The 22,769-nt window shown below is 42.8% G+C and overlaps 2 protein-coding genes across 6 annotated transcripts in view; one reads left to right on the top strand and one right to left on the bottom strand.

The window, feature by feature from the left end:
* Positions 1 to 7,094, top strand: part of LOC115394967 (glutamate receptor 3) — a 73,529-nt gene extending 66,435 nt beyond the window's left edge. For 3 of the 5 annotated variants that reach the window (XM_030100306.1, XM_030100307.1, XM_030100308.1), the window contains 2 exons: positions 316 to 564; positions 646 to 1,037. In XM_030100306.1, coding sequence (XP_029956166.1) covers positions 316 to 561 — 246 coding nt within the window. In that variant the 3' untranslated portion in view covers positions 562 to 564; positions 646 to 1,037. Of the gene's footprint in view, positions 1 to 315; positions 565 to 645; positions 1,038 to 7,082 lie in introns of those variants that run through there. The other 2 variants (XR_003932211.1, XR_003932213.1) reach the window with 2 other exon arrangements.
* Positions 2,174 to 22,712, bottom strand: thoc2 (THO complex 2). Its single transcript, XM_030100300.1, has 37 exons — positions 22,588 to 22,712; positions 20,725 to 20,780; positions 20,364 to 20,455; positions 19,952 to 20,003; positions 19,791 to 19,861; positions 19,519 to 19,640; positions 19,301 to 19,434; positions 18,690 to 18,850; positions 18,421 to 18,513; positions 18,151 to 18,306; positions 17,487 to 17,659; positions 17,126 to 17,321; positions 16,995 to 17,033; positions 16,739 to 16,869; positions 15,733 to 15,834; positions 15,207 to 15,291; positions 14,808 to 14,901; positions 14,603 to 14,683; positions 14,397 to 14,493; positions 13,939 to 14,056; positions 13,678 to 13,857; positions 13,370 to 13,534; positions 12,871 to 13,146; positions 12,498 to 12,639; positions 12,045 to 12,202; positions 11,692 to 11,820; positions 11,364 to 11,495; positions 11,063 to 11,247; positions 10,325 to 10,497; positions 10,072 to 10,174; positions 9,572 to 9,957; positions 9,399 to 9,457; positions 7,758 to 7,793; positions 4,578 to 4,709; positions 4,330 to 4,396; positions 4,105 to 4,247; positions 2,174 to 4,026 (listed from the first exon to the last, which is right to left on the bottom strand). Exons 1-37 carry the CDS (start codon positions 22,650 to 22,652, stop codon positions 3,943 to 3,945), a joined length of 4,668 nt encoding a protein of 1,555 aa, XP_029956160.1. The 5' UTR covers positions 22,653 to 22,712; the 3' UTR covers positions 2,174 to 3,942.
* Positions 22,713 to 22,769: the final 57 nt, after the last annotated feature.

The following is a 22,769-nucleotide window of genomic DNA, read 5'->3' as shown; positions in this document are numbered from 1 at the left end:
ACCACGACCGCCTTCCTCATAACTGCGGCCTCGTAAAGAGACCGCAGGGCAGGATAGATAGCAAGTCTCTCTACATTCACCTTCTCAGCTCCGTAGATCACAAATAGACACACTTAAGCTCTTCTATTTTTCATTTATCCATCATTTTTAGGCCAAATTAGGAAACTATAATAGAGCTTTTTTTTTTTTTTTTGTAGACACATTTAGTTACTGAGTAGTTTTAGTGCAGCAGGATGTACATGTGAGGGTGTATATGAGCTCAGTCTCAAAGCGCCACTTTAAAGAAGTCTTAATGGCGGTCTTTACCTCCCCCAGGACAAGACAAGTGCTCTAAGCCTGAGCAACGTGGCAGGAGTCTTCTATATTCTGGTCGGGGGGCTCGGCCTGGCTATGACCGTGGCTCTGATAGAGTTCTGCTATAAGTCACGGCAAGAAACCAAAAGACTCAAGCTGGCAAAGAATGCCCAGAACTTTAAGCCGGCCCCTCCCGCCAACACCCAGAATTTTGCCACGTACCGTGAAGGCTACAACGTGTACGGGACGGAGAGCGTTAAGATCTAGACGGTGGGTACGCCTCCGCGCGTCCAGAAACCCGTTCAAACTTCAAGCGCAGCTACTGATCTCGTCCCGCCAATGTCTCCGCAGGGTTGAAACCCGCCGCTGCGTCCGGATAGAACCCGCCACTCCGTGTGACCCCGACACTCCCGAGGTTGGCACCGCGGAGGCAGAAGCCTCCTTTGTCGTCAGCTTGGACACAATAAGCCTCCAAGTTCAACAAGTGCTCACGCTGGGTTCCCAAGAACCCGTCACACTAACAGAGGGCAATGACGCAACAGGACACTTTGCTTCTGGAAACATGGGATTTGCCTCTCGTAGTGCCTTATGGAGCATTTCAGCATCACGGCAATGCAATTGAAATTTTATTCACTTGAAAAAAAAAAGAAAAAAGAGCATAAAAAAAGTCGGCAAAGACATCGCTTCAAACGACAATTAGATGAACTGATGTAATTTAAGTTGTTTTCTATTTTGAAGAAGAAGAAGAAGAAGAAAAAAAAAAGCCATTATTTACAGTCAGACTCTTGAAGTTCTTATTAAGTCATTTGAATCCTTTACAGACATATTTTTGTGGTGAAATCTTCCGTTGGGTAAATGTTATATTTAGTGACGTAAAGTCATTTTCTTGTTTTATTATAAGACTATTTTCAGTGTCGGAATATTTAGGACAAGCATCAACGAAACGGGCAGATAAGAAAAAAAGAAACAAGTGGATGTCGGACCGGGTGGACCTCAGATCCTGTCGGACATCGTTCAAACACCTGACTGTATTTACTGAGACGCTTGTGTTCGGCCAATCATGTGAGAGTGCGTTGGTTTCAACTGCCACCGTTTGGAAACCTTTTTTCTGAACTCCTGAAATGAGGTCCGCTTTTTAAATCACTTAGTGCCATATTGTTGAAATCAGAAGAGTTATAAATACCCTAGAGTCTAGGACAGCGACCCCCCCCCCCCCCCTTTTTATGTAACCAGCGGTTTAAACTGAGCTTATGGTTTACACTTTGTACACTCTTAGAAGCCGTTTCTCATGTTAAGTGCAGTATCTGCAGCTGTGATTCAAAAACATTTCTTTTCTGGTAAATCGATAACACACCATAGCTTCTTCGGTTGTGATGAGCTTTCTGTGTCTATGCATCGTGCAGAACGTGAGCTTTACATTGAGGAAAGAGCAACGAATGAAACATTTGTCTGTTTGTATAGGTGAACTTTTTTTTTTTTTTTTATAAACTGAAGACGGAACAAAAAAAAAAAAAAAAAAAACTACAGCGCCTACATTTGTTTAGTATTATCAGCCTCTCTCATCCTTTTTTTCTCCCCAGATAAAGTGCATGTGAACTCGGTGATAAGTTTGAGCCAACTGCAACTCGAAATGGACCCTGGTTCGGTTACGACGGGTGATCCGGTTTGAGTTTAGTTTCTTTCTTTTTTTCCCCAATTCATTTGTAACAGTACCTCAACCCCGAGAGTTGCATGTATGAACACGACGAGCCTCCGTGGAGAGGTCATGTACAAAGGATTTTATTACATTTCCTTAATAAAAATCAGGTTTATATTCATCTTCGGGATGGTTTATTTCATTTCAAGAAGAGAATGAGACACACAAGAGTCGGAGACTGTATCAAAGTGACACACTAGGAAAACTATTTATTGGGGTTCGTCTTAAAAAATAAATGAAAAGAAGGGAAAAAAAAAAAGCTTACACTCATTGAGTACAGCAGATAAAATCTCCAAATGTCATTTTCCAAAGCAGTTCCATTTGGAGTACTGAGCTCAGAATTGTTTCAGGATTTTTTTTTCTTTACAATTTTGCATTTGAATCAAGATTGAATTGACTTTTTTTTTTTTTTTTATAAATTATGTAAAAACCTGATTAACAGAAAACAAAACGAAAAAAAAAAAGCTCACAAAAGAACAGCATGGGACATCAATTTAAAAACAAAAAAACAGAAATAACATGATGTGAATTTCATGTTACACTCTTTATTATTGTACACAATTTACAAACTGGTCCTTTGTACGCTTCCTCACTTACATCTACGGTCTGACTCGGATTAAAAGACGGAGATAAATAAATAAAAGGTATCTAAATATCTCAGAAGGATTTGAGGTAAGTGAGCATGGAAAGCATGTTATCTCTAATAAAATGAGCAAAAAAAGCAAAGCTGGGCCAAGTACAAAAAACAAAACAAAACAAAAAAAAATCCACATTTTCCAAGCATGGGGGTATTGAATCCATGACCAGATGCTACCAAGAGATCATTTCATACAGTGACCTCTTCTGTAGTAAAAACAATAACACTGTGAATATGGCTGCACATTGTGTCCATAGTCAGTAATAAAAAAGAAAAAAAAAAAAAAAGAACCGAAACATCCGAGCTGGTTTAAGTGAAGGTTTGAAAGTCTGTGAGGTGAACTACAACACCGGGGCCGGGAGTTTACAGGACAGCGAAAAAAACAAAAACAAAAACACCAGGCAGAAAGAAATCGGAGTTGGAGTTAACAACGGAGTACAGATGGAGGTGCAGATGTCTCGCAGATAAAAGCACAGCGTCTCCAGTTCTGCAGCAGCGGCAGCGGCGGCACGCGAGGATCAAAGAGGACCGAGAACGCGTCGGACACTGAACGAGGCTGCTTTCAGGAGCGGGTTCTGAGGAGGCCCAACGGGTCTTACCCTCACTGATTAACGCACATTATCTGTGCTTGTCAGAGGATTTATGAGTGTGCCTGTTAAGGGAAATGCTAAAATTAACCCCAGCGAGACGCCGACGTGCCAGCGCTCTGTCAGGACGTGGAAAATCATCTGGGAGCAGCTTCAGTCGGACTCTGATGACGAATCAATTAAACGGAAGCTGGTGTACAGACTTCGAATCGACATCTCGCATCATTTAACCAGGGGGTGAAAAAAACAAGAATGTGAAAACTTGTCTGAAAGTGGAACATTACAGCTGTCCTGGAAGGATCCTCAGCCCGGCTCCCCGGATCAGAGGGAGGGTCTTTATCCAGGACAGACATGAGTCGACGGTTTAATGCTCGAATCAGACAAGTCCCACACTTCTACCATGAGGATTAGTGTGCTAATTATGTTTACAAGCAGGTCCCGTTGGCTGGCGTCTCGCTGCGGAGTGACATCCGCCGCGGCGTTTATTGGATCTCCAGTGCGCTTCGTGACACACAATGGATAGAAATGGAAGTCATTTCCCCCGTAATGGAAAACAGACTCGGAGCGGCGAGCAGCTGCACCCGGCACAAAGTGGCGACACTAAATTTTAGTGAGTGAACTCAGGATGACGGATTGGCGCAGAGCAGGTGTCCTCCGCCGCTTTGGATGGGATTCAGTGAGCAGACCGTAGAGCGCGAACCACTGCCGCCGAGCGACACAGTCTCTGTCTACATGTAAGGATATTGCTTTTTCTCCTCTTTCCCGCCGCTGCTGTCCCTCTTCTCTTTCTTTTCTTTGTCATGTCTGGACTCCTGAAATACAAGGTGAACCCATTATTTCTCACATTTCTGCTAAGAGCCGGACTTGGGGCGGCGCTGAGTGAAACTCACCTTTTTCCCCCCGGAGGACGTTCGCTCCGCTTTCACAGACTCCATCTTCTCCTTGCTGGATGATTTTCGTTTGCTCTTCTCCTTCTCCACCGACAGCGGGGAGTCACTGGAAGGACTTGTGCTCTTGCTGTTTTTGGAGGAATCTGGAAGGAGAAGATTAACCTGGAGCTTTGTTTTCTCCTTCTGGGGAAAGTGCTTGGGATTTCTGGAGGCCGGAGGACTTACTGGTGCCGTTCTCGTCCTTCCTGCGTTTGGATTCTTGGCTCGTCTCTCGATCATTGATGTTGTGTTCCTGAAATGCCGATAACATGACTTAGCATCATCATATCGTGTTCTGGATTGCAAAAATACACTTGAACTCTGGTGGCATGTCTTTTTAGTTTTAACATTTTTATTCAGACTAATGCAAATTTGTCCAGACTCAGATCCTACAGCTGTAATTCTCAGGAGTGCCTTGCTTTCAGAGTACTGACTCTTTTCCTCTCTTTGCGATCCTTTTCTTCCTTCTTCTCTTTGGATCGGCCTTGTATGATCTCTGAGTCTTTCTTGTCCAGCTCCCTCTCTCTGCTCTTGGACCGCGAGAGTGAATTGTAGGTGATGTGGTGCTGCAAAGACAATTACATATGAAGAGAACAACAAGCAAAACGGTTATATCAGGGGTTGATATCGCTGCCGTGTGTAACCGTTTAACTGTACTGATCTAAAAAGCGCAAAACATTGACGAAACTGTACCGATCTGCAGTGTGTGTCCTCGACTCTGCCTCAAACTTCACAAAATATGAGACACGGTATTAGAGTGATCTTCACCGATGCAGGAACAACTGTGTAGTGGCTCTTAACTCGCTGGCCAAATTGAAAGCTTTCACAAGTAAGCGGAGCTGCTAAATGTTGATTGTTTCCCGCACAAAAGAGAGAGAAGTGGCTCAGAGTTGATTGAGAGCTGGCGCGCGAGCTGAAGTGATCCGTCGATGCGAACCATAGAGAGGCGTCTGAGCAGGTGATGAAGAAAGGTCAGGGGAAAATACAATCAATCAAAAAAAAAAAAAAAAAAAAAAAAAAAAAAAAACTGCAAAGTTCTTTAGTTTCAATTTGCGGCTACAGAGGTCCAGTCCGCTCTGGAGAGCGGAGACCTGAGAGCTCCGTTAGCAGATGCTCAGGCTGGTTGTTCTGAAAGGGAACCAAACAGACTGAAGTGGCCACGGACAAATTTACCTCACAGTGTTAATATCATTTAGTTTGATGAGATGAAGTTTTAAACAAGACGCCTTCCACCTGTCTTCCTGCATCAATGTGTAAAATATATATATATAAAAAAAAAGGAAAGCTGCTGAAAATCTCACCTCTATTGAACACGTAATTGTCACTGTGATAAAAAGCTTATAAATCACCGTCGTACTAAATCTGTTTCAGACTAATTTCTACAGGTTCTATTGTTTGAGAGCTACGTCTCAGGGAAGGGGATGAAATACTGAGTCACCTGCTCCTCATTTCCACAGCCTACACACAAACTCGGCTATCGTTCACCAAATTATGCCTCTAAGAGTCTAAAATGGGCCTATTAAAAATATGCGGCCATAATCCACTTTAATGAGGGAAGTGTGTTTGAGAGAAAATTAGAGGTCTTTTTAGAAAAGAAGGAGAACCAGGATCAACCTTTTCCACTAAAGAGAGTAAAGTGTGTTCAACTCGTGATGATCCTGGGATGTAATCAGCATCACTCGGAGTAAACGCCTCATTCGTTGCAGACACTCCACTTAAAAAGATGCTTCTGCAACGATAATGTACAAAACTTCCTCTCATCTTACTAAAGCATGCTGAAAAGTGTTTTTTTTCCTCTCCTCTTATACTGATTAACCATGACTTATATAAAATACAGAATACAATTACATCCAGAACCTTCTAGAAATCAGGATACACATCCACCGTAATGCACCTCGTACTGATCGAGATGATTCACCTCAACAGTATCAGACACACCGTGACGATACGGTTGAGTCAACACCTCCTGAAAAACAGTTTTAACAACATTCAAACACTTTTGATGGAGGCAGGATTTCCCCGCGGGCCTGTATAATAAGACCGTTTCACTTTTAGCTGAATGTGTCACAAGCAGGCGAAGAGGACGCATTCGGCGTCTGCAACTGGCAACAGCTTGAAGGTTGGAGAATTCTAATGAAGACATTTTTCCCGTTTGTTCTCGCTGTAAATCAGTTTTGATCTGTCCCGGAACTTTCAAAACAAATGAAAAAAAAAAAAAATAAACAAACAAAAAGACTTTCACACGGAAATGTGACTGATGGCTGTGATCAAACTTCACCGAGGCTCACGGCCGTCCGGCGTTCACGCAAAACCTTGTATACCGTTTCAGCTTGTACCTGAATTATTGTGAAGGATTTTTGTTACTGAATGTACCGCGTGTTGCGGATTAACTGGAATAACCTTGACAGCAAGCAAGCGAGAATTTGTTATGTAGAGAAAAATAAGCAGTTTTTATATGTTTTCGGTTTTACATCCTGCGAACTTCACACGACTCAACCCATTTCCCAGCATCAGCGGGTTGTTTTGCTGGACTCTTCACACCTGATCTTATAAAAACACTACAAGTCCCATTTTTTAACACTGGAAATACAAAAATTAAACCGCTAAAATAACCTGAACAGAAAGCCTTTACAAGCTGGGGCTATCGCAACAATTCACACTGAACTCATTTACACACACATTGTTTATATTCCCTCCACATATAACAAGAAAACTGTGATAACTGGATCTTATATATTGACATGCACTGAAAAAAAAAAATCACTGTTGTACATGTTTTATTCTATTATTGGAAATCTTTTGGAGCACATAAGTGGTGGAATAACAGCCTTCCTGTTATTGTCCTAGCATCGGGTCTGCTGAGAGTTTCCGTTTCGTTTAACAGGAAATTCCTCTCCACTTCACCCGAGAAGTGCCTGTGCAGAGGTAAAAGAATTAAGTTAGATAACTGTCCTCACCTCCGTGATCTAAATATTGAACTTATAAGATAATTCAAGGGATCATGTTGGCGCACGATCAGCTTTTCAGTGTGCATGAAAGCAGGCCGGCTGACCTGAATTTACTAAAATAGACAAAAGTTTGACAGGTTTAAAGCCAGCACATTGCCTCTGATGATACTGTGGCAACCTTGTTGCTCAATTCCTTACTTTAAAAAAAAAAAAAAAAAAAAAAAAAAATCATATTTGAGGTATTTTCCATTTTACAAGGTAGAAGAGGAGATTTAGGTTTCACTGCTTTTTATGGAGGCAAACACTCCAACACACTGGGCTCTGGACAGTTTTAGTGTCTAACTTACAGTTGGAGACCCTGGGGCAAATTCTCACAACTCATTCCAGACAAATGTTTAAGAGACTTGGTGACTTGCCTTCATAGTTGCTTTTGAAATTTATTGTGGTGCTAAAACCATGAAACACTTCCTGCCCTGTCCCTGCAGAACCCGTCATTCTGAATCAGAAAAACAAACTTGGCATCGAAAGAAGAAGAAATAATGACCTGCAGTTTGTAAAAGTATGACTGCGAGCTGTTTCCAGTCAGTATTTCATGTGTTTTTTTCTTTCACGTAAACAAAGAAAAGAGCGTTAGAGAAAAGAGCGAATAGCAGAATCAGTTCAAACCTTGGATGTGGACTCCTTGGGTTCGATGCTATTGTCCTGTAGGGATGAATGGAGATGACAGATGAGCTGGGAGGGGGTGGGGAATTGGGAGGAGGTTGTCAGACAGCAGTAGAGAGTTGGAAGAAGGGGTGGGGTTGGGGTTGTCGAGGCTGGCCGGACCAACAGCGCACTTCTCCCTTCGTCTCTGACCTTCAGGGACTGAGGCTTTGACAAGGTTATTACAGAGAGGAGAGTTCATGGGCTCAACATCTGGAATGTCAATACTGGAATAGAAAAGTCCTGAGCTCGTATGAAATAACTGCTAGTCTTAATATTAAAGACAAGTCTGTAATTTCAGGCAGCAGAATAGAGAAGTCCTACAGCACAGCTGGTGTTTCAATGTTTAAAGTGCAAGTGCTGTAAATGATGTGTATGCATGTGCCTATGTGTGTGCTGTCTCTGCTGCATTTGCGTGTGTGTGTGTGTGTGTGTGTGTGTGTGTGTGTTTATGACAAATCTGATGTGCTTGACTGTAGCCCTACATACGTAACTGTTGCTGTCACTTACAGTTCAGGAATGGATAAGACACATGGAGCCTATCTCTCTGGTGGAAGGGTAACTTATACACCTATCACAAGCTCCCGACACTCTGGGCGACACTCCCGACGATCCAGGCGCCGCCCGCTCTCTCGCTCACTCTCTGTGGGGGCAGGCCTTATTTTCCCTCTGCATTTTTGGCTGACTGGAAGCGGCAACATTCGTTTCCTCCGTCGATCTGGAAACGCTGGCGGGCGCCGGTCTCCCACAAAACGCTTGCCAGGAGGTAGGTGTGACTGTAGATGCTGATGGCGGCTCGTGAGGACGGCGTTGCGGCGAGCCGGGAGGGTTGGCTGGACACGCGTGGCGTGACGTGGAGACTGCGTGCAGGCCGATTTAACGGGTGGGGACAGAAGAGGCGCCAATGACTCAGATGCAGCAGAGAGCCCCGGCTGCAGACGGGCGTGCTGGATGCCATCCATCTCTGCGCTGCATCCGGGGACGTTGAGGGAGGAGCACAACACTTTTCCATCGCTTCAAAACAGAAAATATTTGTCGCTTGAAAAACTGGGGGGGGGGGGGGGGGGGGAATAAAAAATCTTGGGCACCACCTCAAGTGGTGAAACTGCTCCCGATGAGGGGGGGGGGGAGGAATCAAAAGTGAAAAAAAAAATCTTTGCCTTTGAAGAGCTCTTGAGTTGGCAAGCCACTTTACATCAGGTGATTATTCTCAAAAAATCAAAAACTCCACACGGAATACTGAAAGGCTCAAGGGGGGGGGGGGAAAAAAAAAAAAAAAAAAAAAAAAAAACTTTCTTCTCAAGGCACACTGACTGCTTCCATTACTATGAAAATAGGTAAATATTTCAATATGAAAATACTCAATATATACAATATTTTCTTGGCTAAGTCCTTGAGAGGTTTCTCCCAATTCTGCAAAACAATATGCTGATGTCCATGGAATTCCTCCCAACTAGCGTGGGGGTAGTTGGGCTTTTCCAGACGCCGATGCCTGCGTGTAGGACAGCTCCTCTTGATCTTCGGGGCTGCTGGAATGTGCAACGGCAGGGAACTCTCCGGCAGATAGAGAAGAAACGGGCACAGCCTTCCTCAAGCCATACTAACCTTTACAGATGAGGAGTGGGACGGGGAAGAGTGGCTGTCGAGCTTTCGTCTTTTATGATCTGCAAGGACAAGTGGGGGAACTTATTTAGATGTTCTGCACTTATCCACGTTTGGGAAAATGAGTTCTCAGTGTTGGAGCTGCATTTACTGAGCCGTACGGCGCTCAGACTCACCCCTCTCAGATTCAGCGGACTCGGATCTCGAGCCTGGTGACTTGAGGGACCCCGGCATAGCATTCCTGTCGCCTTTCTCCTTGCTCTTGGACTCCTTGATGGCGTCACGCTCCCTGGACGGTTCCATTGGCTCCCCGTTTCCGGCTTTGGCCTTGTCGTCTTTGATGCTCTTCTCCTCTGACTTCAGCTTTTCCCGATCTGCCTTTGGGGTCTTCTCCTTACCCTCACGCGGCATTCGCTCCTCCTTCCCTGCTCTCTCATCTCTCTGCTTCTCTCGTCTGTTCTCTGCCTTTGTATCGGAGATGCCGCCTGGTGTCTTCTCCTTTTTCTCTTTTTTCTCCTTCCCACTCTTTTCTTTGTCGTCCCGATCTTTAACAGTTTTGGTGCTGAAAAGTAGCAGGCAACTTTTAGAAAAACCTCCATCAAAAAAAAAAAAAATAAATCTTGAGTGGTTTTATGACCATAATTCTAACAGATGTTAGAATTATGGGATAACGCACCTGTTGAGAGCACCATTCCCGTTGCTGGTGGTCACTTTGGCTGCTGCACTGTTGGCTTTGTTCACTGGTTTTGTAGTCCCCTGAGATTTATCCTTTCCCCGGTCTGCATAAACAACAATCAGGAGGATTTAAAAACCACACCGATTTCATTTTAGGGCCTCGATTTGTATTTTATGTCCATGGCTTAAAAAATAAATAAAAGCAACATGCTCTATCCACAGTGGGTGGTTCGTAATATTGTAATATCACTCACCGCCGTCCTCCGATGTCCCCTCCTCCATCTTGCTGGTGCTGGTGGCGGGCTTGCCGGTGCTGCCGGGGCCGTTCTGCTGACTGGCAGGCGTGGTGCGCGCTGGCTGTTCCTTGTGGTGAAACTCATTCTCTGGAACCATGTGAACCTTCTGGCTTTTCAAGCGACCTGAATAACTGCAAGACGCATAAAGGGTTTGCAAAGAAGCACGGGCAAAGCCTCAAAAGAACTTCTGAGTGTCACACAGTGCAAAGGTCTGAGAGTTCACAGGGAGAAAAACACATAACTGAGCTCTGATAACATGCTGTGTTTGCTTTCTACGCTGCCGACCTGTTGACTGATAGGCGCAGAAGTGTGGACACTCGTGCGATTGTTTGACTAATGCCTGATTTTGTTCCAATACAGAAACTATCAGGCTGGCTACCTGGCTTTACAGACATTGTGAAATTGTGAATGGTGGTACTGTTGGAATACTGTTACATGATGCAATAAACTAAGTAATAACCACATTCACACTACAGCTAAAAATATCTTCCAAATTGATATAAATGTGTGTAATGATAACAATCCTATTTCCTGAAAAAAAAAACAAAAAAAAAAACAGGAAAGTATTATGTCAGTGTGAACAGATACTATTCTTTCTAAATTGTTCCCACATTTCCATGTTAATCCCACATGTCACAGAAAAGATGTTAACTGTATGCTCCTCATAGAGCTGAACAGCACACAATGCTGTGTTACCCCATTGCTAAGGCATAGAGATCTGGTCTCTTATCCTTCTCCTCAAGGCAGATCTTGTGGACACGGCACTCCAGCGCTTGGCCCAGGTTCAGGACCTTCGGGTAGCACGGCAGGATCTTGGTGAGCACAATCAGAATGTTCCTGATGTGGGTGTAATCTCCCGTTTCCAGGCAGTGAACCGAAGCCTGTTTGGAGCAGCAATCAAAAATTATTAAACATGAAAACTCACTCTCCAGTGCTTTTGTTGTATTTAGGTAAAAGGAACTGTGAAGAAAATATAAAGACAATGGGGGCGGCTTACTTTAGTCAGCATGTAGTGCCATTTATGCACCACATGCCTGAAGTTCTCATAATCTAGCTGATCTGCTTTGTTTCCTCCGTCAAAGCCCGTGGCTCTGAAGATGGTCAGGAAGCCGGGGTAATTGACACACTCCTGTGAACACACAATAACAGCATTGATGGATGGGTTAAATGCAGAGGACAAATTTCGTTGCACATTCACTGTATAATGACCAATAAAGCACCTTATCCTTATCCTTAACAGAGAGATTCATACGCAGGTAATTTTCACACAAGTCGTTAGAACTGAATCGATATTTTGGGTAACGCGAGCAAGTAGGACTGGACACCTTCTCATAGATGGCGCGATCACTGTGCCAGCGGGTCACCGTCTCCAACATGCAGCAGAGGAAGCGTCCGTATCTGTGGGACTCGTTCTCCGTACAGCTGGCCACGGTGTAAATGGTCGCAGAAAACACCTGGCGAGCAACACAAGAGTGAGCGTTAGGGTTAAACTGCCTAATGTAATGTAAATATCACAAGGAACAAAAGAGTTGAATAAACGCACACAATTTAAAACCGTAATTTACTTTTGTTCTGTAGGACTGAGTCTTATAAAAACATCTGAATATGTCAGCAGTTATAAGGCATCCCACTTCAGTTTTTCGTGTGTGAGGTCTAAGCAAACACGTAAAACGCTCACTCTGTCGTAGCACAGCAGGGTGCAGAAGTTGGGTGTCTTCTGCTGGTGGACCAGCTCAACGAAGCGGGCGCAGTACACGGCATCGATGGACGAGAAGATGCAGCGAGGGAACAGACAGAGCTGCAGGAACTTTGTAATGGTCTCATTCTTCGTGGACTCTGTGGAGATTCATTCAAATTTCCATTAGTAACAATAGCATAACAACAAAGGGCGTTCGATCTGCATTTAGACAGTGCTGGCTTGAGATTTCTATAGATGTCTCCCTTTACCACGAGGTAGAGTATTTGTTGTTAATATTATGATGTCAAACATCTCCAAACTATGCATTTCAGCTTATCAAATGTATTAAAACAAAATGTCACAAACATTTCAGCCCTTTTATTCTTTTTTCAACTATAAACAGAAATGCCAAAGGCGGCATGAACACTTAACTGGGGCAACACTGATACTTACTGGCCAACAACCAGTTGTCCTTCTCCAGTTTGAGCCGGTGCAGAACTCTTTGTACGTGCTCCAACTGCTTCTTCTCCTCCTCTTGGAGTTTCTCCTGCAGGGCCGTGCAACGTTCCTTCTCCTTCTTTTTCTTATTCAATGGCTGCAATAAACAGAAATCACAAGGCACGCCACAATTACAGACCTGAGATATTTCACTTATTACTGTGGTGATGACATGCCTTCTCACAGAAATTCTTCTACAGATTCTCTCGCTGCTTTACACTCTTAGACTTAGAAGAATCGTACAGTTGAAAAAAAACCTTCCAGTTACATGGAGGCATGTGAGAGAGTGTGTGTGTGTGTGTTTGGTGATGATCATCCGACTACTCACTATCTCGGGGTTTTCCTCGATGGCTTTGATCTGGGCCTTTAGCTTATTGACCTCACGGTCGTAGGCAGACTGCGGCACGGCCAAATCGTACATGGTTAGCGACCAGAAGGTGGCGTAGAACTGAGGGCGGAGGTCATCCCAGACCCTGGCTGGGTGGAGCGATATCACAGCCTCGTGCACTGGCGCCATCACCTGTTCACAGGCTGCCACATACTTGTGTGCCTTCTGTTGCTGCCGATTGCCTTTTTCTGCCTTCTTCAGCTCATCGTACTTGGACTGTTGAGAGAAAGCATCCAGTTGATCATTTATCTGAAAATTCTACTCTTTTCAGGATTATTATAAGATTTTAAAGCTGTAAGAATCAAATACAAATAATATCTCAAACACAGTTCACATCGTTCATAAGAATTTGTTCGGCAACTTTAACGCGTTCCTTTATTCTGGATTAAAGCTTTTAAAAAGCAGCAAAGAGAAAAAAAATTAAGAAGAACACACTTACCAAAATCTGATGGGCATACATTGGCCGAGACAGAAAGAAGGCAGCATCATGTGGAGTGTGGAACTGGTTACAAAGGATGTCGATGGAGGGGACCCGCTTGATATAATCCTCTGTGCTGAGGTTGGAGGCCAGAAAGCCACCAAACTGCACCAATGTGTCATGACACTGCAAGAAGGGAAACCATTACTTCTGCATGGATAACTTTCTGATTCCGTGATGAAACAGTTTCCACTTTGAAATTCATAAATAAATCAGATGCAGAGGCATCATTCACCTGATAAAATAATATAAATTGAGTGAATTATTACCTGGTCATAAAGGTGGCCAACAAGTTTGAGATGTTTCTCTCCTCCCTCCAAGAACACCACGCCGTTTCGCTGCTGAGCCATGAGGAGACACAGTGGCAATGCGAGCTCGTGGTCGAGCAGAGCGTCCTTCAGTCGCTGCGATGACTTTTTTGTGTTCCTGATCTGCCCAAAGTAGCCTCCCTGTGAACCGAGTTCAGTTCATTATGACAGCGACTCGAGCGATGGGACAGTGAGAATTGTGGTCGAGGACACTGCACAGACCTCAGCTTTGAGCTGCTCCCCTCCCGTCATCGCTTCCAGTTGCTCCGAGGTCATCTCATCTGTAATCTCAATGCCAGCCATTTTCTGCACCACCTCCTTCAGGATCAGCAGGTCAAAGCTGAAGGAAGAGAAACACATTCTGATGCAAAGGAAAACAGGCTAAAAGAAGTGCACAATACATCATGCTTTACATGTGGTCTAACTAGCACCATTTGTTTTCATAATTTCAAATGTCGTTGACACACTGTGTGTGTCTTCACAGTGATACGTTTCCATGGCAGTATTTTGTTCTTATTTAAAAAAAAGAATACATAAGATCCTTTTGTTGATGATCACCGTAATTAGCGTGACTTCAGAAGAACATAAAGATAACTCATCCTAAATGATGCTCAAAGACAACAAACTCCGGAAACCCGTCAGTCTTTTAGTTTCTCTGAAGCCGTTATGCAGCTATTTACCTCTTTCCTGCTTTGAGCTGGTTGGTGACATACTGAAGGAGGCCGGCCAGCTCAATGGGGTACTTTCTGAACACGGCTCCACACAGACTTGCCAGGCCTGAGTTCATAAGAGGAACAGGTGTACATGAGACACTCATTAAAACATCAAACGCCATTCCCCCCCCTTTTGCATGCAAATGAATGTGTCTGAGTGTGAAGCCACATACTCTGAAGCCATGAGGAGATGGTGGTGTCGTCATGCTTCATCTTCTCCTTCTCGGGGTTGGCAAGTGCTTCGATGATGCAATCTGAAGATAGAGTCAAGAGGAACAACCCAGATACACACAGAAGGTGGATTTTTTTTTTTTGGGGGGGGGGGCAACTGGAGGCCACAGGCCTCATAATGAAATGAGAAACAGAATAGCAGGATACAGGCCAACACGTCGTAGTTGAGAGATGTGAGGTATTTCAAAGAGTCCACCACTGGAACGATGAGGTTGTCGTACCACTGGATCTGGGAGAGCATCTGACACACAGAACAACAGGGCATGCATTAAACATCACCAACACCAGCGACTGACTTCATCCTGAACCTGATCAAACCTGAACAGCAGAAATAAGACTTAACAAATCAGCTCCAACAGACAATATCTGAAGATGGGATTCAGATGATGATGAGGTTGATGCCAAAACTTAACTTGTCAGCCTTAAAGTGAGTGCTGTACAACAAAACTGAATGCTGTGTCCTTTCTGATAAAATCCACAACTGGCTTATGCTTTAAGGTTTCTAACTCAAGTGGCAAGAAAGTACACAGTGAAAACTAAACTTACATAATCAAAGAGGATGGTGGGATTGCTATGGCTCAGTTTGCCAATCTGCCTTCCAGATTGTTTCACATTCTCTTTGGTCAACCGCCTGGAGAGGAAGAGAACAGAAAAGCACAAGACAGAAAAAAGCAGATGAAACTCGTGAGAAGACACAATCTTTGCTGTAATCAAAGACCATCACTTCTGTAAGCTTCACAACAGCTATGGTTGTCAGCTTAAGATAAAAGAGACGTCTAGAATCATTTTTTTTGCCACAATGGCAGAAATAATTCCTGCAACAAACTAAGCTCAGTTTTAAATCTTCAAGATGTCCATGTTAAACTGTCCTATTAGAAAGATTTACTTGAAATGCTTTTGTCAATTTAAATAACGGTGAGAGAAAAGAACACATGGACACAATGGGAGCACAGACCTTGTAACAACACAAAGGTTGCCTTGGTGTTTGGGTGGAGCAGCAAGAAAAACCAGCAGAATACAGTAAAACATGACTGCACCATTAAACTGCATTATGCTCTGCAAAGTGACTTACTTCATAATATATTTGGCTCTTTCCACAGTCTGAGCTTTGACTTTAACCAACAGCGGATGGCTGGAGTAAGTCTCATTTTTCCATTGCCCATATAACCGGTACCTTTGGGAGCACAAAGAGAGAAACGGCAGTGAAACTGAAGCTTTGTCTTTCCACCGCTTTTACACACTGGCAAATCTAGCGGGTTAGAACAAATAAAAAGGAAAAAAATAAAAAATAAAAACACAGTTAGTAGAAATCCCAACTCTCACAGCAAGCTGCATAAATATGTCACGGTGTGAAGCCGAAGCCATACAGGAATAGTCAAACAGCTGCGTTCTAGTCTGGCTTTGTGAAAACTTTACCTGTGTGGATGTTTGCCAGCGTAACTTACTTCCCTATTTGCTTTGCTTACTTTTTAAATGGTTCTTAAAAAATCTCAAGCTGCATCTGTGGATTTGGTTTAATGAGCAACCCACTGTACAAATTAATGAGTCTCAGTCCCAAGCGGACTCCACTTTCCATCAGATCTTTTCCTTGACAGTGTCAACACAGTTTACTGAGGAATAAAATGAGCTAAACTTCAAAGTGTTTCTATGTTCTGTTTCTGTGCCTTGAAAACTGTATTATTAACTGCGACAAAATGACAAAACAACCAGAATTGAAATGAGTTACAACACTTGGGAAAGCAGAGTGTCATTACTCAAGTGTGCATGTGCCAAAATGTCCAATCAAATGTTTGAAAAATAAAACTATCGTAGCACTTGGGATTTGGGTTTGTCTTGGAGAAAAAAATAAAAATAAAATAAAAAAAATCAGAATTCATTCTGCAAAACCAAGTGTGGTTTGAAGATTTGAGTTTAATTGTGTGTGCTTCTCTTCCCTTTCCAGCAAGTAAACACTATCCTGGAGCGATGCCTGAGGGTTTACTAACTGACGACTCAATTACACAGCGTCACGGGGAGCGTGTGTGTGTGTGTGTGTGTGTGTGTGTGTGTGTGTGTGTGTGTGTGTGTGTGTGTCTCACCTGTGATAGTAGGGAAAGAGTTTGAAGAGCCCCCACAGTTCCTCAGACATGCAAGCATTACACTCCATCAGACTGAGGGAGGGTAGTAGCACCTGGTCTGCAACACTCAGGAAACAACTCAACAGTGTTTCCTGCAACCAACACACAACAATCGCATGGTTATTGAGGGGAATTAAACCACCGAGACAAAGCTCAAGTTTCACAAATAATTTTAGAGCAATGATGCACAGATTTGCTGAGCAACTCTTTTACTCACCATCTTGTCTCTGACCTCAGAGTTTCCATCACTTTGGTACTAAGAAGCAAAAAACAAAAAACAAAAGCATTATGCAAAGGTTAAATTATTTCAGCGATGGCGTCATAATGAAGTGTCCAGTTTTCACCGACCTCTTTCATAAAGGCCTTGCCTAAACGCACAATCTTGGCGAAAAGGATGGGGTCATGGGAGAGGTGAGGGCCCAGGTAGCCGAGCATGCTGAATATGTCCCTGCGCAAGTCCTCAAAGTTCTCAGCAGGCTGAGGGGCTCGCTTGTTTCTCAGTGGATGCATTACACATCCCCGTGCCCCTTTCGGAACGCCAGCCCTGAAGAGACAGTAAATTACAGTCAGACTTCCTTCTCGTTTTTTCGTCTGAAGCATGAACTGTTGGGATGGATAGGACATCAAACTGGGAAATTAAAGGTAGTTGAGCATGCTTTTGGGCCTAATTACACATTGTGGGCAGTCAGTGAAACATGGAAATCAGCACCTTCTGTAGAGAGGCTCCACAGTCAGGTGCACAAGCTGGCAAAGCGCCAGTGCAATGGGCTTGTGCGAAGTAGCGTAGAAAGAAGGCATCTGGTCCATAATACTCTGGGCGTGGAGCCAGTCTCCAATCCTAAGCAGGGCTTCCAGGAGTCCGAGCTTCTGGTTATCAGGTGGCTTTAGGCACAAAACAACAACAATTACCGGATGACTGTGTGCTATTGAAATATGCCAAAGTTCACCACCACTCATTGAAAGGGCAAATGAGGAAAAATACACAAAGCTGCCATTCAATTAAAAAAAAAAAAACAAAAAAAACATCCCCATTCATTCAGTGAGAAAACTAGCATATCAAATGAGACTGATAATATTGCCATAGTAACTGCTATTTTGGAATAAAAAAAAGTGCCAGTATAGTGATCACAGAGCTTAGATTTACAATTTTCCTGGAAAGCAATGTTGACCTGTGTGGTGTGATTCTCTGGTCTGAAACAGTTCACACTGGCATTTTTAACATCGGATCCAGAGACGTAAACAAACCACATGCTGAACAGCTGTGTTTTACAGAAATGTAAAACCGGCTGCAGAAATTCCTGCCATGCAAATAAAATGCGTACTGAGGTTACACACTTCCACAAAGGCAACCAAACACACCAGCGGTTCAATACCTTGTCATTCTTTTCCTCTTCCTTGTCCTTCTCCTTTTCTTTGTCTTCATTCTTGTCAGAAGGCAGCACGACCATCACCAGCTTGCGAGCAATCTGCTTGGCCTCCGAGATCTCATTTTTGTGTTCCTCCACAATAGCGGCATCTAGTGGCATGAGCTGGAAACAGCACAAAGGCAACAAAGATTCCCACCGTGAGAACAGTATCTTGTAATTTTGACTTTAAGGATTCACAGTTCCAATTCTGAACTATGATGGAGACCCGTTTCTTACATGTATGTAGAGATCCTCCAGCTCTATCAAGTTATGGTGAAGCAAAGCAGCAGCAATGTGGTAAAGTGACTTGGGGGTTTCCTCATTGGGTTCCTGAATGAAGAAAAATAATTCATTACATCCTGACGGAAAGTAGGTGGTAAAAATGTTCATTTGTTAGGATTAAACTTACAAAGCACACAGTACATCACTAAGAAACATTATCAAATATATCAATTGGTTTAGCCTATTTATGAATGCTCAAACTGTGGAGACATCGATATTTTTACCTGGTAAAATTTGAACTTGAAGCCCAAAATGTGGCAAAGTGTGAGAGGCTCACACATATAGGATTTGATGAGGGACAGGAAGAAGTCATCTTGGTCAGATCGACTCTCGTATACCTCCAAGATTATGTCCAAGACACGGTTAGGGTCTAGGTTGAAGCATCCTGTTGGCAAACAGAACCGATGATTAATCAGGACCAACAAAGAAGCAAATCAATAAAATCAATTCAACACAACTAAAGCTGGAAAGAAACAACATATTTACATAATTTTGAGTGACAATACTTCTGAGATCACTATGCAAAGGAGCAGTTGATTGAGGAAAAAAAAAAGTTATTTGACAACAAACAGAACATCTCAGCTTCTGCTTTGACTTGTCAAATTACAACCATTTGTTTCAGTGAAACAGAAACGTGGGATGTGATGGAATCAGCTGCTATGTAATACCAAGATGCTCTTTTGAATATCCTCATACTGACATTAAGTACGAGAGTCAATTCAACTAGTAAAAAAACATTCCACACATTTAACTTTTCTAGAGATCCCTGGAAAATGAAACCTCATACAATATTTAACTGACAAATCTAGACTTTAAAAAAAGACTTATGAGTTACCTATTAGGGATTTGATGCTCTCCAAGACGATGTGGCTGGTGATGTTGCCTGACAGGTCTTGTCCCAGCTCAGTGATCAGTTTAGCGTAGCCCTCATTTTCTTCCCTTAGCAAGTTGAACTTCTGCTGCTTGTAACTGAAGAGAAAGTTACATATCGAATAAAAAGAAGGTCGCACAACTCATGGATATATATCAGTGGATGTCCACATCTGTACTTACAAAAGTTTTGTCTTGATTTTTACAATCTTCTGATTGAACTGGTGGGCTTGTTTGATGAGTCCGAGGGACTCGAGGGTTTCTGGATCCAGCCTCTCCTTTAGGATGGCCTCAGGGACAAAAAACTGAAGGGAAAACACAAATGCTTAATTCAAACTAAATTGTGATGTGGAAAATCTTGTCAGCTTGTATTGTATCATAGCGTAAATGGTTCACCAGAGTGATGGATTTTGTTAGTAGGAAAAAACAAAAAACAAAAACCACAACATTCTTACCAAACAAGCTCCAACCAATTGTGTATAGTGGTCACGCTTGTTTTTTTCTTCCAGTGCACCAGTCTCTAAATCTGTAGGCAACAAATAATATGTACAAGACTGACAATGAACAGGAAAAGCTACAGTCATATCATATTTTTATGGAGAACACTGAAACTTACCGAGTATACTGAACACATCTGCTAAAACTGATGGCATGTCGTCTCTGAGGTCCTGGAAGCAAAAAATGGACAAACAAAATGAATGGTTGCTTAAAGAAGAACATCCCAACACTGAATTCTCTCCCTATCAGTAGCTGAATAGAGATATTTCTGCCCTCCTCACATATATTACAGAGCCAATGCTTTCCTATATTTCAAAAAGAGCTACAAAACCACTAAAGCTCTGATCTTCTAACTGCACCTATGTCTGATCCCAGCAAGCTCTCAAACCCAAGAATATCATCAAAAATAATCACATGGAGTGACAAAATTGTAGAACAAATTAAAAGTGTGTCAGGTTTTAAGCGCATTGGAATAGTTGCCATCGTTTAATTTGGAGGGAAAAAGCAAACGAAATACAAAGCTCATTTACCATCATGTCCCCAAGGACACCGACGACAAGATCCAACTTCAGGTTTCCCTGCACAACCTGGTGGCAGAGCTCGTACAAGGCAGCCTGTATCTCTGCAGAGACAAGTCAACAATGCACATCTGACTTAAAATCGATATAATCTGTGAAACAAAAAAAAATCTGAAAATCAATCGACACAAGGCTAAAGCACAAAGCTGAAGGACTTCGGTACAGCAGTGAAGAAACTTAACATCTGACAATTATCAAGGGGTTCCCCCAGAATGTGGCAAATATTTAACATGAAAAAATAAAAGATGCGTTTGTGGAACCTGGAGGCTTTACTGCACCTACAGAGACAACAGTAAGGTCATTCTCAACTCACCTCGAATTTGACTCCCATGATCTGTTTTCTCTGTTAGGTCTTTGCAGAGTTGAACGCTACAAACAAGACGATATTCAAAATCATTACACATAAACATCAGAAATACTGGTTTGTACAGTTCTACAGCGGCACAAAACTATGCAAACACACTGAATTCTGAAGTTACAGTCTTGCAACTTTATTTTAATATATGTACTGTAACTCCAAACAACACTGTGCCTGTAAAAGCCATTTTTTTGGAATGAATGGTATGAAGAACCTCATTCCTATGAAATTATACCCCATTCAGAACAAAAAAAAAATATTCTGAATCATTTTCCTTCTTTTGTGATCAGAGGCACACAGGCTGAAGGAATATCAAAGACTGAAATATTACCTGATGACAACATATGGAGGAAAATTATAGAAGACAGAGTGGTTAAAATCAAATACAATCAGACTGGGATGCTTATAATTAGGCTTTCAGGTCAACTTAGCACAATCTGAAGTAAAAATAGTTCATTTACAAAGCAAATTATGTGAATGAGACATCATCAGTGACAACATAAATGCACTGGTTGTGTAATAATAATGTAGACCTTATTAGCACGAAGTTAGACACCAATCAATGTGACAGATAAAAAAGATAGACACTGCACATGATGCCATCTCCAGTGTATAAATTGACTCCAAACTCCTTGGGACTACATTGAATGTAGCTCTGAACCGAATGTAGCTCTGAGCTACTAACAGAGGCAAACAGAGCTGAAGTTTGAGCATCTCCCTGCAGGCCGATCTCGGAATTTGAAGGCCTCACAGCTCGTACCCAGTCTGAACCTATTGTGTCTCTGCCTGAACGACCACAGACACTCTCAGCAAGTTCTCCCTCTCAGGTCGCAGCTCAACACTAAAAATCAGGACCAAACTGCAGATGTGCTAAGGTGCTGGTGTACAGTGGCTGGAACATTGTTAACGTTGGGGGTCAAAATGATGCTCATAATCAAGGGTATCTGGCTAGCACGAATGCATAATTACGCGTGGAAACAGCAGACCAGCTATAAGCTCCGACCGTTTGTTAGCTAATCTCACTTGCATACAACCGATTTCATACGCAAATTAACAATCGCTACATAGCGTCAGTGACTTAAACGGAGAGTTGCACCGAAGTTATTGACCATAGCTCCCATCATGGTCATGTTTTACTGGGGAGGAAGAGCATTACATTAGTCTACATCGCTCATGATCATAATTAACGCTTACTACGTCCATGCTTTGGTAAGAAAACATCCAAGCGACGCGGCAGCTAGCGGTCCGGCTAATGTGCTTTAACAAAATGTCAAGACTCGTTTCCCTCCACATGATTACTACGCATTGTTTTTTTTCACACGACTAACTTCAAATGCTACTCTGCACTACTGCTTGTCAACCGAATGTTTAAATGTATTGGTGGCTCGTCGTTTATGTGATTTGTTGGACTTAGAAAGCGAATTATAACGACGTGACGCTAAAGCGTTAGGCGCTACATGGATGCTAACTAGCTTAGCTTTGATAGCCATTATGTTTACAAATGAACGGCAGGGCTAATATACTGCTAGCGCTGGCGAACTAGCAAGTGTGAATTTCATTTAATAATGCACACGTCTTACGAAAAATGAAATATTCCCGATTATATAATTCACAATCACCTTTGTTTCGCGTTAGCCAACCACTTAGAACTGTTTTTTTCTTTAGCTTGCTAGCTTGTTAGCTACCGCAACCACTCGTGAAAGACCGGCCTGATATTTGGATATTATCCCCTTAATATCCCCACACTTAACGTTATGAGCGAATAGCTGAAAAATAACCCTAACGTTCAACATAAGGGTGGATTAAAAATGCACTCACAACTCTTGTTTTCCTGATTTTTCCCAGTTTTTGAACCATTCAGCAGGGAGGATAAGTGTCGCCATCTTCCATCCACACAGCCCGGATGTCTAGTTAATCATGGCACACACAGGGTCAAATGTGGAGCTAGCTCTCTGCTAAGCGTGGGACAGATAAGACAAGTGTCTCCGTCTCAAGCTGTC

The sequence above is a fragment of the Salarias fasciatus genome, chromosome 10, assembly GCF_902148845.1.
Source record: "Salarias fasciatus chromosome 10, fSalaFa1.1, whole genome shotgun sequence".
Taxonomy (NCBI): Eukaryota; Metazoa; Chordata; class Actinopteri; order Blenniiformes; family Blenniidae; genus Salarias; species Salarias fasciatus.
The sequence above is the reverse complement of the archived record's forward strand: the minus strand, read 5'-3'. Positions and strand labels throughout refer to the sequence as shown.

Coding starts and splice junctions, on each gene's coding strand:
- thoc2 (XM_030100300.1), bottom strand. CDS start 22,652: ATGGCGACACTTATCCTCCCTGCTGAATGGTTCAAAAACTGGGAAAAA. Junction 19,862..19,951: donor AGATGTGTTCAGTATACTCG/GTAAGTTTCAGT, acceptor TGTTGCCTACAG/ATTTAGAGACTGGTGCACTG. Junction 14,057..14,396: donor CAGCTCAAAGCAGGAAAGAG/GTAAATAGCTGC, acceptor CTCTTCCTTCAG/CTTTGACCTGCTGATCCTGA.